Source organism: Nymphalis io, chromosome 5, assembly GCF_905147045.1.
Source record: "Nymphalis io chromosome 5, ilAglIoxx1.1, whole genome shotgun sequence".
Classification (NCBI taxonomy): Eukaryota; Metazoa; Arthropoda; class Insecta; order Lepidoptera; family Nymphalidae; genus Nymphalis; species Nymphalis io.
Window position 1 is genome coordinate 12,297,455 of NC_065892.1, and position 12,181 is coordinate 12,309,635.

At 38.5% G+C, this 12,181-nt stretch overlaps 1 protein-coding gene across 2 annotated transcripts in view; it reads left to right on the forward strand.

Moving 5' to 3' along the window:
* The window catches only part of LOC126768611 (uncharacterized), a 43,911-nt gene that overhangs the window by 22,958 nt on the left and 8,772 nt on the right, over nt 1–12,181 (forward strand). Inside the window, exons 5-29 of one of the 2 annotated variants that reach the window (XM_050486799.1) lie at nt 676–761; nt 1,079–1,201; nt 1,548–1,657; nt 1,733–1,830; nt 1,966–2,217; nt 2,709–2,830; nt 3,527–3,649; nt 4,172–4,335; nt 4,907–5,035; nt 5,377–5,533; nt 5,778–5,955; nt 6,444–6,548; nt 6,823–7,086; nt 7,345–7,432; nt 7,763–7,882; nt 8,254–8,381; nt 8,851–8,975; nt 9,059–9,203; nt 9,388–9,596; nt 9,826–9,971; nt 10,262–10,371; nt 10,556–10,689; nt 11,017–11,202; nt 11,364–11,512; nt 11,897–12,033. In XM_050486799.1, the coding sequence (XP_050342756.1) occupies nt 676–761; nt 1,079–1,201; nt 1,548–1,657; nt 1,733–1,830; nt 1,966–2,217; nt 2,709–2,830; nt 3,527–3,649; nt 4,172–4,335; nt 4,907–5,035; nt 5,377–5,533; nt 5,778–5,955; nt 6,444–6,548; nt 6,823–7,086; nt 7,345–7,432; nt 7,763–7,882; nt 8,254–8,381; nt 8,851–8,975; nt 9,059–9,203; nt 9,388–9,596; nt 9,826–9,971; nt 10,262–10,371; nt 10,556–10,689; nt 11,017–11,202; nt 11,364–11,512; nt 11,897–12,033 (3,588 nt within the window). Of the gene's footprint in view, nt 1–675; nt 762–787; nt 987–1,078; nt 1,202–1,547; nt 1,658–1,732; nt 1,831–1,965; nt 2,218–2,708; nt 2,831–3,526; nt 3,650–4,171; nt 4,336–4,906; nt 5,036–5,376; nt 5,534–5,777; nt 5,956–6,443; nt 6,549–6,822; nt 7,087–7,344; nt 7,433–7,762; nt 7,883–8,253; nt 8,382–8,850; nt 8,976–9,058; nt 9,204–9,387; nt 9,597–9,825; nt 9,972–10,261; nt 10,372–10,555; nt 10,690–11,016; nt 11,203–11,363; nt 11,513–11,896; nt 12,034–12,181 lie in introns of those variants that run through there. The other variant, XM_050486800.1, reaches the window with a different exon arrangement.

The window sequence follows — 12,181 nt, forward strand, 5'->3', positions numbered from 1 at the left end:
CTGTTTGTTTTATATTTCGTTGCAAATAAACGACACTGTGAGTTTATCTGGCATGATATCTTTATTTGGTAGATAAATTATTCATATGTACTTATGTCGAACTATGTATGTAAGTGCAAATGAATGGAACTATTTCTTATTGAGGTGGCTAGTTCGGAATTTCATGGCTCGGAACGTACACATTAATAATTTTTATTTCGTTTTATTAAAAGTCTATTTATTTTTTTGTAAGTGTAGTCCGCACCGTGAAAAAAACATTTTTGTTTAACTTGAGATTATATATGCCATTTGATTTATCAATTAATTAACAACAAAACAAACAATTTTTCTCTTACAATCTCAAGTTGTAGTTTTTTTTTACGCTTCGATGGTAACGTTCGTAAATTATCAATAAACCGTGTTCATAAATGCTGTTCGATAAAAGTTGATAATTTTCTTTGAATTGAAAATAAGTTCATGCATTTTATTTTATTAAAACTTACCAAGCATTTATGAAATTTATTTTATATAATATTATAAAGTATTACATATAATTTCGCATTTTCATTATTACCATCAGAGCGCAATATATAATATATTCTTTCATGCTTTCATTTTAGGTATACTAAGATTATTATTTATATTAGGGAAGACAAAAAGATCAGTCAGTAATGGCCTTATTTGGCTCGCTTTCAGGTCAAGTGGCTCGTAACTCGGAGCCATATATGCGTCAAGTGTTTGTTACCGGAGATATCACCGACGAAAACCAACTTGCACGTCAGGTAAGATTGAACATGCAGGCGAGCCACGTTTAACCGGATTAGACGATAAGACATAACTACAACCGTTTAGAAATGATTCGAGTATGAACTCGCAACCGTGAAGCGATATTGCGATTTCAAACTCCTTCATATATTTTCATTAGGACCCAAAGCACTCTTGAAGCATTTTTTTCAGATCGTTGTGACGCTGGCGGACTCGGCGGATCGACGCTCGACGTTGCAAACGTAAATTAAAATATACCCTATATACATTGCCCTTTCCTTTCGCGTATCGCGCTTTGGACAGCGTGTGGAATGGTATTTAATGGTGTTCACAGATATTCGTGCTGCGTAAACGCGCGTCCCACGAGCTAGTGGTGCCAGGGGCTCGGTTCTACATCTGCAGTTTGTCGCTGAGGACTGTTGTTTACAAAGGACTTCTCACTTCAAATCAATTATGGGTATGTAAATCAAGCGAAGTAAGGTCTGTTTTATTATCTGCGGCAAATACAAGAAAAACCTGAAAAAAGGTCTGCATCCGTACGTAATTGACGTATTTAAGACACGTACGAAACGATTTGCTTCCTCTTTTTTGATACGCACCGCTTAGGTTTGGAATCCCGACCTCCGTCTTCCCCACCACCTACAATATGGGTACCTTCAAGTCTAGAGTGAATAGGCATCTTCTAGGCAAGCGTGCTTCATCTTAGACTGTATCATCACTTTCCATCAGGTGTGATAACAGTCAAGCCCTAGCCTATACATTTAAAAAATACGATACTGATTTATTTTTACTTTCAATCACAGGAATACTTCAAGGATCTGAGCAACCCTGCCTTTACAACGTACCTAGCGTTAGTACATACGCGCTTTTCCACCAACACCTTCCCAAGCTGGGAACGTGCGCACCCATTGAGGTAAACTAAATATTCTCATAATAATAACTGTCATAATTTTATTACAAATCATATATGAATGTTATTTTTCATCAGAGTGCTTGCCCACAATGGCGAAATAAATACATTGCGAGGTAACGTGAACCTGATGAAAGCTCGGGAAGGTGTCATGAAGAGCGAGTTATTTGGTGATGGTATGTTTACCTTCTATTTATTCTGATAACTTTCTGGATAATATACTTTTAAAATAATAGTAATAATAATATATGTATATCAGTCATGGGTTCGATAAACAACAATTTTTAAAATAAAGCTAATTATGTTTTTAGATCTCAAGAAGCTATATCCAGTTGTGGAACCAAATCTATCCGATTCTGGTTCAGCGGATTGTGTTCTCGAATTCTTGTTACATTGTGGAAATCGGACTCTGCCGGAAGCGGTGATGACAATGGTACCCGAGGCTTGGCACTTCGATCCAACCATGCCAAAAGAAAAGAGAGACTATTATCAATGGGCTTCTTGTGCTATGGAACCCTGGGATGGACCTGCTCTAATTTCATTTACTGATGGAAGATATATTGGTAAGAAGCTATTCATTTTCTCCTATTTTACAACTGTATACTTAAATATCACATATAATCGTAAATATTAAAAAAAATGTAGGTAAAACCTACTTAGTCTTCCTACTCTGCCTGGCTAGTAGAGTTTTGTGCCTGCTAGACGGGGTATGCGCCATCAGTATTTTACCGTGAAACAGCAATAACTGATGCAAGAACTGATCATGAGTGAAGCAATATATATATAAAAACTTTTGATTACGGTTTCGGTTAGTTTGTTATTATTTATAGTTATTACAGGCACAGGCAATTGCTATATGCTAGTTTACGTGGTGCATTGCTAGTGTAAAGCATTATTGATATTTCTTATAGTGGCCAATATAGTAAGGGGTCCACCCATTACTATTACATAGCCACTATGCTCATCCGCCTTTCTGATACAAATAAAAGATTCGTACACACAACGAAGTATCAATAGTAATCAAGTCGCACGATCAAACAATATTTTCTTACAGGTGCCATATTAGATAGAAATGGTCTCAGGCCGTCTCGTTTCTACGTAACAAATGAAAATATACTTGTGATGGCGTCCGAAGTCGGCGTTTATGATGTGGACCCGGAAAAAGTTATATTAAAAGTAAGTAATAACGATTGGCTTCTATTTATAGATATTTGTTTTTATAGAAAAGTATATAAATTGAGAATATTTCATGTTTTAATTGTGGTATTGCAAAGGCAATGTACAGACCGACTAGCGTCATTAAGTGAAAAAGTGACTTCTCTTAAGAAAACAGTTTGAAGGCTTATTTGACATCGCTGCTCTATTGCGGGTTGATGGATATACGAATGGCTGAAACATGCAGGCTTCCAAGACGACGACCACGGGATGAATAAAGTTAAATTAAGCAGTGCTTGTTTAGACCTTTTTTTAACGCTGGAAAAACGCGTTACGCTTTTTCCCCTGGAACAGTGGGGGGTATGGGGGCCCCGAACATCAGAATACCCACTAAAAAACAAGCGCTACCCTTTCCGTCTTAACGAGGAGCGCCACGGGATCGCTTTCGCATGCTACCGTGACAGTGCTTGTTTAGACCTTTTTTTTATACGTGGGGAAATCCTCATGGATATCTTCTACCACAGATGATGATGATAGAGGGTTATGTCGGACTCTTACCGACTAAAACCACCACGGTTAGTCTTTGCTCCGCAGGAGGCGAAGTTACGGGCACACTTGCGTATTGTCTTTGTTTAGACCTGACCTAACTTATTCAACCTGCAAATATGTGTACGATGACTGTCTTTTGCTAACTATAACTTGGCCTCCATTTCACAGAGTCGTCTGAAGCCCGGACGGATGTTGCTAGTCGATACGCAAGACAAGAAAATCATAGAAGACGTAGAGCTCAAGTTGAAGATCGCGCGCAGCCGTCCGCACTCGCAGTGGCTGAAGGAACAGGTGCCTGTCGTGTTCATATATTTTTATTCAGGATAGTTAGTTACTTACTACTACTTTTGTCTTAAATGTGCAATGAAATACGAATTATAATAAACCGGGTATTTCTACTAAAGCTCCACTCAAGGCAACCAAAACATATTTAAATTCTAGACAATATATAAAATGATATGCTAAATATTATTGCCTCTTTTCCATGCTGCACTATATGTTGGAATATATGTATGAATTAGTAGATGGTGAGTTGTATTTGTATGAATTAAGGACTATATATATACTATAGACATTACCTTACCAGGAAAGAAAATTTCAAGCTGGAATTACTTCATGTCATACCTCTTTGGTACATACTTAGTTAATGAAAGCAGCTGCCGTAAATAAAAAAATTAAAGTACTGACGCCATTATGCAATTGTACACGAATATAACCATTATTTTTTAAGTTTTTCTTATTAATTATATCATTTATTATTCTATTATAATTAATATAAAAAAATGAAGGTTAACGTTTGTTTTTTTTTTGCAGATAACAATGGAAGATATCCACAAGTCTCTGTCCCCGCAAGTGGAGGTCCGAAGCAATGGGTACGACCACACCGCCATCTCCGGCCTGGGCGACAAGCGACTGGGCCTGTTCGGGTACACTATTGAATCCATCAACATGCTGTTGCTGCCTATGATACAGAACAAGTAAGTGCACCGTGGACATAATATTTTTACCAATAATATTAAATCTTTTATATATATGTTCATACTTCCCATCCAGTTAAGGACGGGTAGCGATATCTCGGGTCGATATACTCAACTAAACACAACATCATACCTTTTATCGGCCGTGATTGGTTAATTTAACGATTGCACCCCTTCTCCTTGATGTCTGTACATTCGTTTTCAACATTACATGCAATTTGAATTGAGAGCCTAACGCATTTTTTATTTCCACACCTTCGAAACTCATCATCTTTTAATCATCATCTTGGGTTATTCAACCCCTCACCGCTACCGCTACATATATATATATATTAATATGAAATGAGCGGTACGATACGGTGCCACCTGCTAATGTCAGACAATTTTTTTGTGTAAAGGAATAAAATTCAACCTAATAATTCATAGTATACATTCATATTTTTTAATATTTCAATCTTATTATATGATTATTGTCCATGCATTTGGTGTGTCCTACGATTTGATTTTGGTAATTTGATGTGGCTGCTGTGTGTTACTGTAGCGATATAATATAGTTCGTGTATGTGTGCAGGAAGGAGGCCCTGGGCAGTATGGGCAACGACGCGCCGCTGGCGTGTCTGTCGCGCTTCCAGCCGCTCCCCTACGAGTACTTCAAACAGCTGTTCGCGCAAGTGACCAACCCGCCCATCGACCCTTTTCGGTAACTATTTTTATAATCTATTTATAATAAAATTCTTTATAGGACTTTTACTTTATGAAATATAGCAAAATATGAAAATTATATTATACTTCCAAAAATATTTTACATTATGGTAACTAAATAAAGTACATACATTTTTTTTGTTACATTCAGTTATATATTTTAAACGGCCAAAGGCGTCATTTAAGATTCATGCGATTATCTAAAAAGTATAATTCTCCAATGAATGGATGAATTTACAATTTTATACACATTATATTTTACAATCACGCTCAAAATGACACTTGCATTATATTATTTTAATCTGTGGCACTGTATTAATAGTCCTATGCCTTTTCCAGCGAGAAGATCGTGATGTCGCTGCTGTGCCCGATCGGCCCCACCGCCAACATCCTGCAACCGAGCGCTGAATTCGTGCATCGCCTGTTTCTGCCGCAGCCCATACTGTCGCTACCGGACCTCGATGCGCTCAAGAGAACATCTCACCGAGGGTGGAAGGTGATCTCATTAAAATAAAAGTGGTCTTTGATTTTTAATAGAAAGTTACTCCTTAAAGTATCAAATTAATTAAAGGTCTCCTAAGTTGTCCTAATATATCGACCAAGAAGAAGTCCTAATTAATAATACTTTTATTATTATTGGCTCGACACAAGTACATCGACAAAAACATACAACTATAAAAAATATCATTATTATAAAAAAAATATACGAAAACTACGTACAACGAGCATATCCCCCGCAGACGGAGGTGCTGGACTGCACGTTCGACGCGCGCGACGGCCCGCTGGGGCTGGAGGCGGCGCTGGCGCGCGTGTCGGCGGCGGCGCTGGCGGCGGCGGCGGCGGGCTGCCAGCTGCTCGTGCTGTCCGACCGCGCCGCCGGGCCCGCGCGCGTGCCCGTCAGCTCGCTGCTGGCGCTCGGTGCGCCCCCGACACTTCTTGTATTCATAAGCGCCCACCCGCTGAGCTGCATGCCCTTCTCGTTGGAACTGCGGATGCGCCTTCGCCGGTTACTCCTAACCGGCGCTGGATACTTTTTTTTAGTTTAGATTGTTATATGGAGAGAATAACTGAACTCGTTGACGTTTTAAAGAGACACCCGATCATGAACTTTCACATCTTTCTTTTAAGATTGACTCATTTTAATTGGATAAAACATACCATCGTATTAGGCGGTCAGAACCAAATCGTATCGGCAATTTTGCCTCCTATCTATATACATTCGGTTTACACAAAAAAAAATGTCGAAACTCCTTTGGTGCCCTTAAGTCTGTATTCCGTATTAAGATTGAAATTCCCGTCATCCTGATCTGATCACAAGTTTTTTTTTCCATTTACATATTTAACAAATTACAAAATATAATTGACCTAATAAAATCTTGTTATTAACTTCTTACCGTGTTTTATAGGCGCGGTCCACCATCACTTGATCGAAACGCGTCAACGCATGAAAGTGGGAATCATAGTGGAGACTGCGGAGGCCCGAGAGGTACACCACATGTGCGTTTTACTTGGTAAGTACCTATTTTATTGATGTATATTTTCATTTGTACACCTTAAATAATTATTTACACGTTGTTATTATTTATTATTAAATAATTTTAAGCTTAACTATAATATGGTGTCAAAAAAAATATCCAGTATTGGTATTCAGTAAACATGACTCAGAGCTTCAGTAAACAGAATAGGAATATAAACATAAATATTATTAAAGTGTTTCTTTATTAGCGACATTTAAAAATGAAAACATGACCATGAGTCTCATGTCAATATATTTCCATTTACCAGGCTACGGTGCTGACGCTATTTGCCCCTACCTGGCTTTCGAGCTAGCCTTTTCTCTGCGCAACGACAACCTGATCGACCAGAGCCTGTCAGACGAGGACATATACTTGGCATACCAGAAAGCCATCGAGACCGGTCTCGCCAAGGTAATGGCTAAGATGGGGATCAGTATGCTGCAATCCTATAAGAGCGCACAGATTTTCGAAGCAGTCGGACTCAGCGAGGAAGTCATTGACAAGTGCTTCCGGGGCACGCAGTCGAGGATCGGTGAGTGAAAATACACCTCATAATCCATTATACATTAAAATTGGAAATGTCACTGTATTTTAAAATTTCTTATAAACACCATCAGCATTAGCAGCCGCTTTCAATTATAGTATTAAAATTTTTATTTTTTGTAAACTACATGGTAAGTTTTAATCCCTTTACGGTTTGCTTGATTGATGTCAAAACTTCTCGATCATGCATTTGTTTTTTTTTTTTATAAATTGTAACTTAATTTATTTGGAATGGCTTTATTTACAGGTGGCATTACTTTCGAGATACTGTCTCAGGAAACGTTTGACAGGCACGCATTGACTTATGGTGACTGTCGAGACATGCTTGTGTTGAGGTAAGTTCATGTTATATAATTAAATAAATATAGTTAAAAGGCAACATACCGGGCAACTTGCTTTTTATGCCAATAAACGCAAGTAAGATTTTCAATTATTCAAAGTTTTTTTTCGATTGGAATATCCCATCGTTAGTTGATTAATTTTTTTAATCACAAGTTTTTGCATCTAAATCTTTTCCGCCATTTATAAATCAGTGGACCGTTTAATACGAGAAATTGCTGAAAACAGATTATCACTATATATATTTTTTCGTAATATTTAAAATTCAATTAAGAAAAGCATAGGTAATGTGTAAGATCGCGTGAGTGACCGGTGGTCGTGTGCAGGAACCCCGGCAACTACCACTGGCGCGCGGGCGGCGAGAAACACATCAACGACCCGCTGTCCATCGCCAACCTGCAGGAGGCCGCCGTCAGCAACAGCGCCTCCGCCTACGACCGCTTCCGGTAACAACCTACCTACACGTCATACGCCCAACACTAACACTCACTTACCGCATTTTCTATTTATCTTCCTGTATACAACGTAGTCGTATCCTCAGTTACTCCTCTTCTGTTCCCGTCATCATTACGCAATGCTTCCAATTTTTTTCTACCTAACAACTTCTGATAGTGACATTCATAATTTGACATTACATATACTCACACATATAATAGAATTATTTTTAAACTTTACTACCACGACAGTTACTCTCAAACTTATTCGATAATATCCCTTATGTGTATATTATATATATATTATATTCTCAGTGTATTGCAAGATATAAAAATCATATCTATAACCTAACGTGCGTAACGAAGTGTAACCGTGTCCGCAGAGAGAGCGCGCTGGAGTCGGTGCGCGCGTGCACGCTGCGCGGACAGCTGGAGCTCGTGAAGCTGGACGAGCCGCTGCCGCTGGCCGAGATCGAACCCGCCTCGGAGATCGTCAAGCGATTTGCCACTGGTTTGGACACTTTGTATATCTTGTTCCGCATCAACTGAATAATTACTTTTAAGTAAAATTGTTCACTGGATAATTAGAGAGCGTAATTAATGTGTCAGCTTTCTTGCAAATTGGATCAAATATAAAAACTTTTAAGTTTTTTGTAGATACTTAAATTTTTATGATTTTTTTTAAATCATTATCGTAATGATAAATTCTATCTTTGTATATGTCATATTAACTTAAACAGTCATGTTCAATAAAATTTATAAATCGACATCTTAATATACTTTCGAGGGGAATTCCAGATTAAAAAACTTTATGCAATAATGTTAAGCCATAACCTTCGAGACACACATTTTAAGTTTATCATTATCATGGTTAATTATATGTACTTATTAAATTAATTTAATTTTAACTATAACTCGAAACTTGATGAACCTTTCAATATTGTACCTTCAGTTTAATTGATAATTGTTTGATAATTCAGGTGCTATGTCATTCGGCTCAATCTCTCTGGAAGCGCACACGTCGCTCGCGGTGGCCATGAACCGCGTGGGCGGTAAATCTAATACCGGAGAGGGCGGAGAAAACGCTGATCGATATCTCAACCAGGTTCGCGAATATTTTTTATTTAAAAGCACGATCTTATAGAATTCTCATAAAAAAATTGTTGTATAATTGATTTTACTTCACAGGACCCAGAATTCAACAAGCGATCGGCCATCAAGCAAGTGGCATCCGGTCGGTTCGGAGTGACTTCGTCTTATTTAGCGCACGCTGATGACTTACAAATCAAGATGGCGCAGGGAGCCAAACCTGGGGAGGGCGGGGAACTACCCGGTCAGTTAATTTACCTTTACCGCTTATTATAATCAATTGAACCCAAATACAAATTAACAAAGAATTTATTTCTATCCTGATTGCGTATTTTACAAACTTAGCATTTTTAAAACTAAAACTATTTAATCCATATATAACAAAGACGAGTATTATTTTATTAAAACGTCTTTGTCGCTTGTCGCAGGCTACAAGGTGACGGAGGAAATAGCCAAGACGCGGTGCTCGGTGGCGGGCGTGGGGCTGATCTCCCCGCCGCCGCACCACGACATCTACTCCATCGAGGACCTGGCCGAGCTCATCTACGACCTCAAGTGCGCCAACCCGCGCGCGCGCATCTCCGTCAAGCTCGTCTCCGAGGTCGGCGTCGGCGTCGTGGCGTCGGGCGTCGCTAAGGTGTGCAGCGCTGCTTAGAGCGCTACCTATGCTGAGACTTTTGTACATATAATTATGCAAGCGTTACTACTGAGCAATTTAACTGTGTAATACGTATACTTGCTGTAGTCTCCTTAGATTGAAGGACCACACATATTTTTAAATATTATTCCACGATGTAATGTACTCGTAAGCGTATATCCTTTGTTGGAGATCCTTAATATATAAATAAATAAAATACTTAATACAGGGCAAAGCGGAGCACATCGTGATCTCCGGTCACGACGGCGGCACTGGCGCCAGCTCGTGGACCGGCATCAAGAGCGCGGGGCTGCCGTGGGAGCTGGGCGTGGCCGAGACGCACCAGGTGCTCGTGCTCAACGACCTGCGCTCCCGGTGAGCAACGTCTATAGAACATTTATGTCATTTAATTAGTGAAAAAGATACTACATACTTTCTTATCGGTCGGTAAAAGTAAAATTTGATTTTAATTGATAAAATTTTGTGTTTAAAAGTCACAACAAGTACACAATGATACAACACTTATATTACTTTAAACAAATCATAAAGATAATACTTTTTAAAACTTATGCTACCGTTTTACGAACTGAACAAATACATTTTTGATTCTCCAGATCTTCAATCTCTTGAAAGAATGTACTTTATAACGAGATTTTTGTCTACAGTGTCGTGGTACAAGCCGACGGACAGATTCGAACCGGTTTCGATGTGATGGTTGCGGCACTGCTTGGTGCGGACGAGTTCGGCTTCAGTACTGCGCCGCTCATTGCATTAGGTTTGCCTTTCTTTGCAAATTCGGATTGAATGGAATTCGGATGCATCTAACATAAGTATCGACAGCCTAGTAAAATTAAAAAAATAATTCGACGTGAATTGTACATTTTCAATTATATAACTGATTTTCGATTGTTTTTATTTTAATATGAAAGTTATATCAATTATAAGTAATGTCGTTTTAGGTTGTACAATGATGAGGAAGTGCCATCTAAACACGTGTCCTGTGGGCATTGCGACGCAAGATCCCGTTCTGCGCAAAAAGTTCGCCGGAAAGCCGGAACACGTCATCAATTATCTATTCATGTTGGCGGAAGAGGTCGGTACAGTTAACTCCGAAATAGAACTGTTCTTAATTTAAAATAATAATACAAATAATGATTTTATTTTACATAACCATATATAAAATTTGCAGATTGAATATAGCAATCGTGAAAGTTACACCAGAGTTTCAATGTTTCGAGATAGATAGAGAAGATTCAAATCGTTACACATATCTCTATCTATCTCGAAAAATTAAAACTCTACCAGAGTTCAAATCAAAATTCAAATACACACACATACATCAGATGTAGATAGGATTAATCGATTAAACTCAATTGTTGAAGAACGAATATACTTTGAAGTCTGAAATCGTGTCGCGCAGGTGCGTGTGCTCATGTCGGAGGTGGGCGTCCGGCGCTTCGGCGAGCTGGTGGGCCGCACCGACCTGCTGAAGGTGCGCGAGCGGAACGACAACCCCAAGGCGCGCCTGCTCAACCTCGGCCTCATACTCAAGAACGCGCTGCACATGCGGCCCGGCGTCAACATCGTGGGGGGCTCCAAGCCGCAGGTACACATTGATCTGACAAGTTATCAGTGGATAACATGCCACTGTGACGTAATGATTATTCTATTTTAATAAAAAAAATTAAACAGTATTGTTATTCATAAATAATTACTCAATAATAATTGATAGTCAATACAGATTCTCCAATTATTAACTATTTACAGGACTTCCAATTAGAGAAACGTCTAGATAACCAGATAATCCAGCAGTGCAGCGGCATACTGGATGGCACTCAGCAAAATGTGGATATCGCTATGAAGATCACAAACGAAGATCGGGCCTTTACCTCCACACTGTCTTACCATATTGCTATGTAAGATTTCAAAATATATAATATATACACAGTTTCTGAGTATGCAAATTTAAAATTTCTTTTAACAAAATTTCATATTCTAAAACAATCGGTCATTATTATTATTATTAATTAAAATATTTACATAACATCTGATTTTTCTAAATTTTTTAAATTTTTTATATGTATAAAAATAGTCAGTAGTGTTCTTGGGTCGGTTTTGTTTGTTTGTTAAAAAGACTAATTAGGCAATAAAAATAGGTATCATCCCCGGGGATCGAAGATTTTTACTATGGGATCTAATATGTGATTTTCAAATAAAATTTCAATAGACCAAGATGTTTTATATTCATCCATAGTTGATAAGTTATGTATACTTTTTGTAATTATTAATTTATATTATAGGAAATTCGGCGAGGGTGGCTTGCCTGACGGTACATCGATAAATATATCACTGACAGGCTCTGCGGGACAGAGCTTCTGCGCTTTCCTCTCAAAGGGCATTACAGTTACACTTGAAGGCGACGCCAATGACTATGTCGGTGAGTTAACTGCTTTAAATGAAATTAATTTCTAAGTAACTTTTTTTTATAGACTAGAAAGGCGATCGAGCATTTGGGCCACTTGATAGTTAGTGGTCACCAACACCATTCGACATTGGCATTGTAAGAAATGTCAATCATCGCTTAC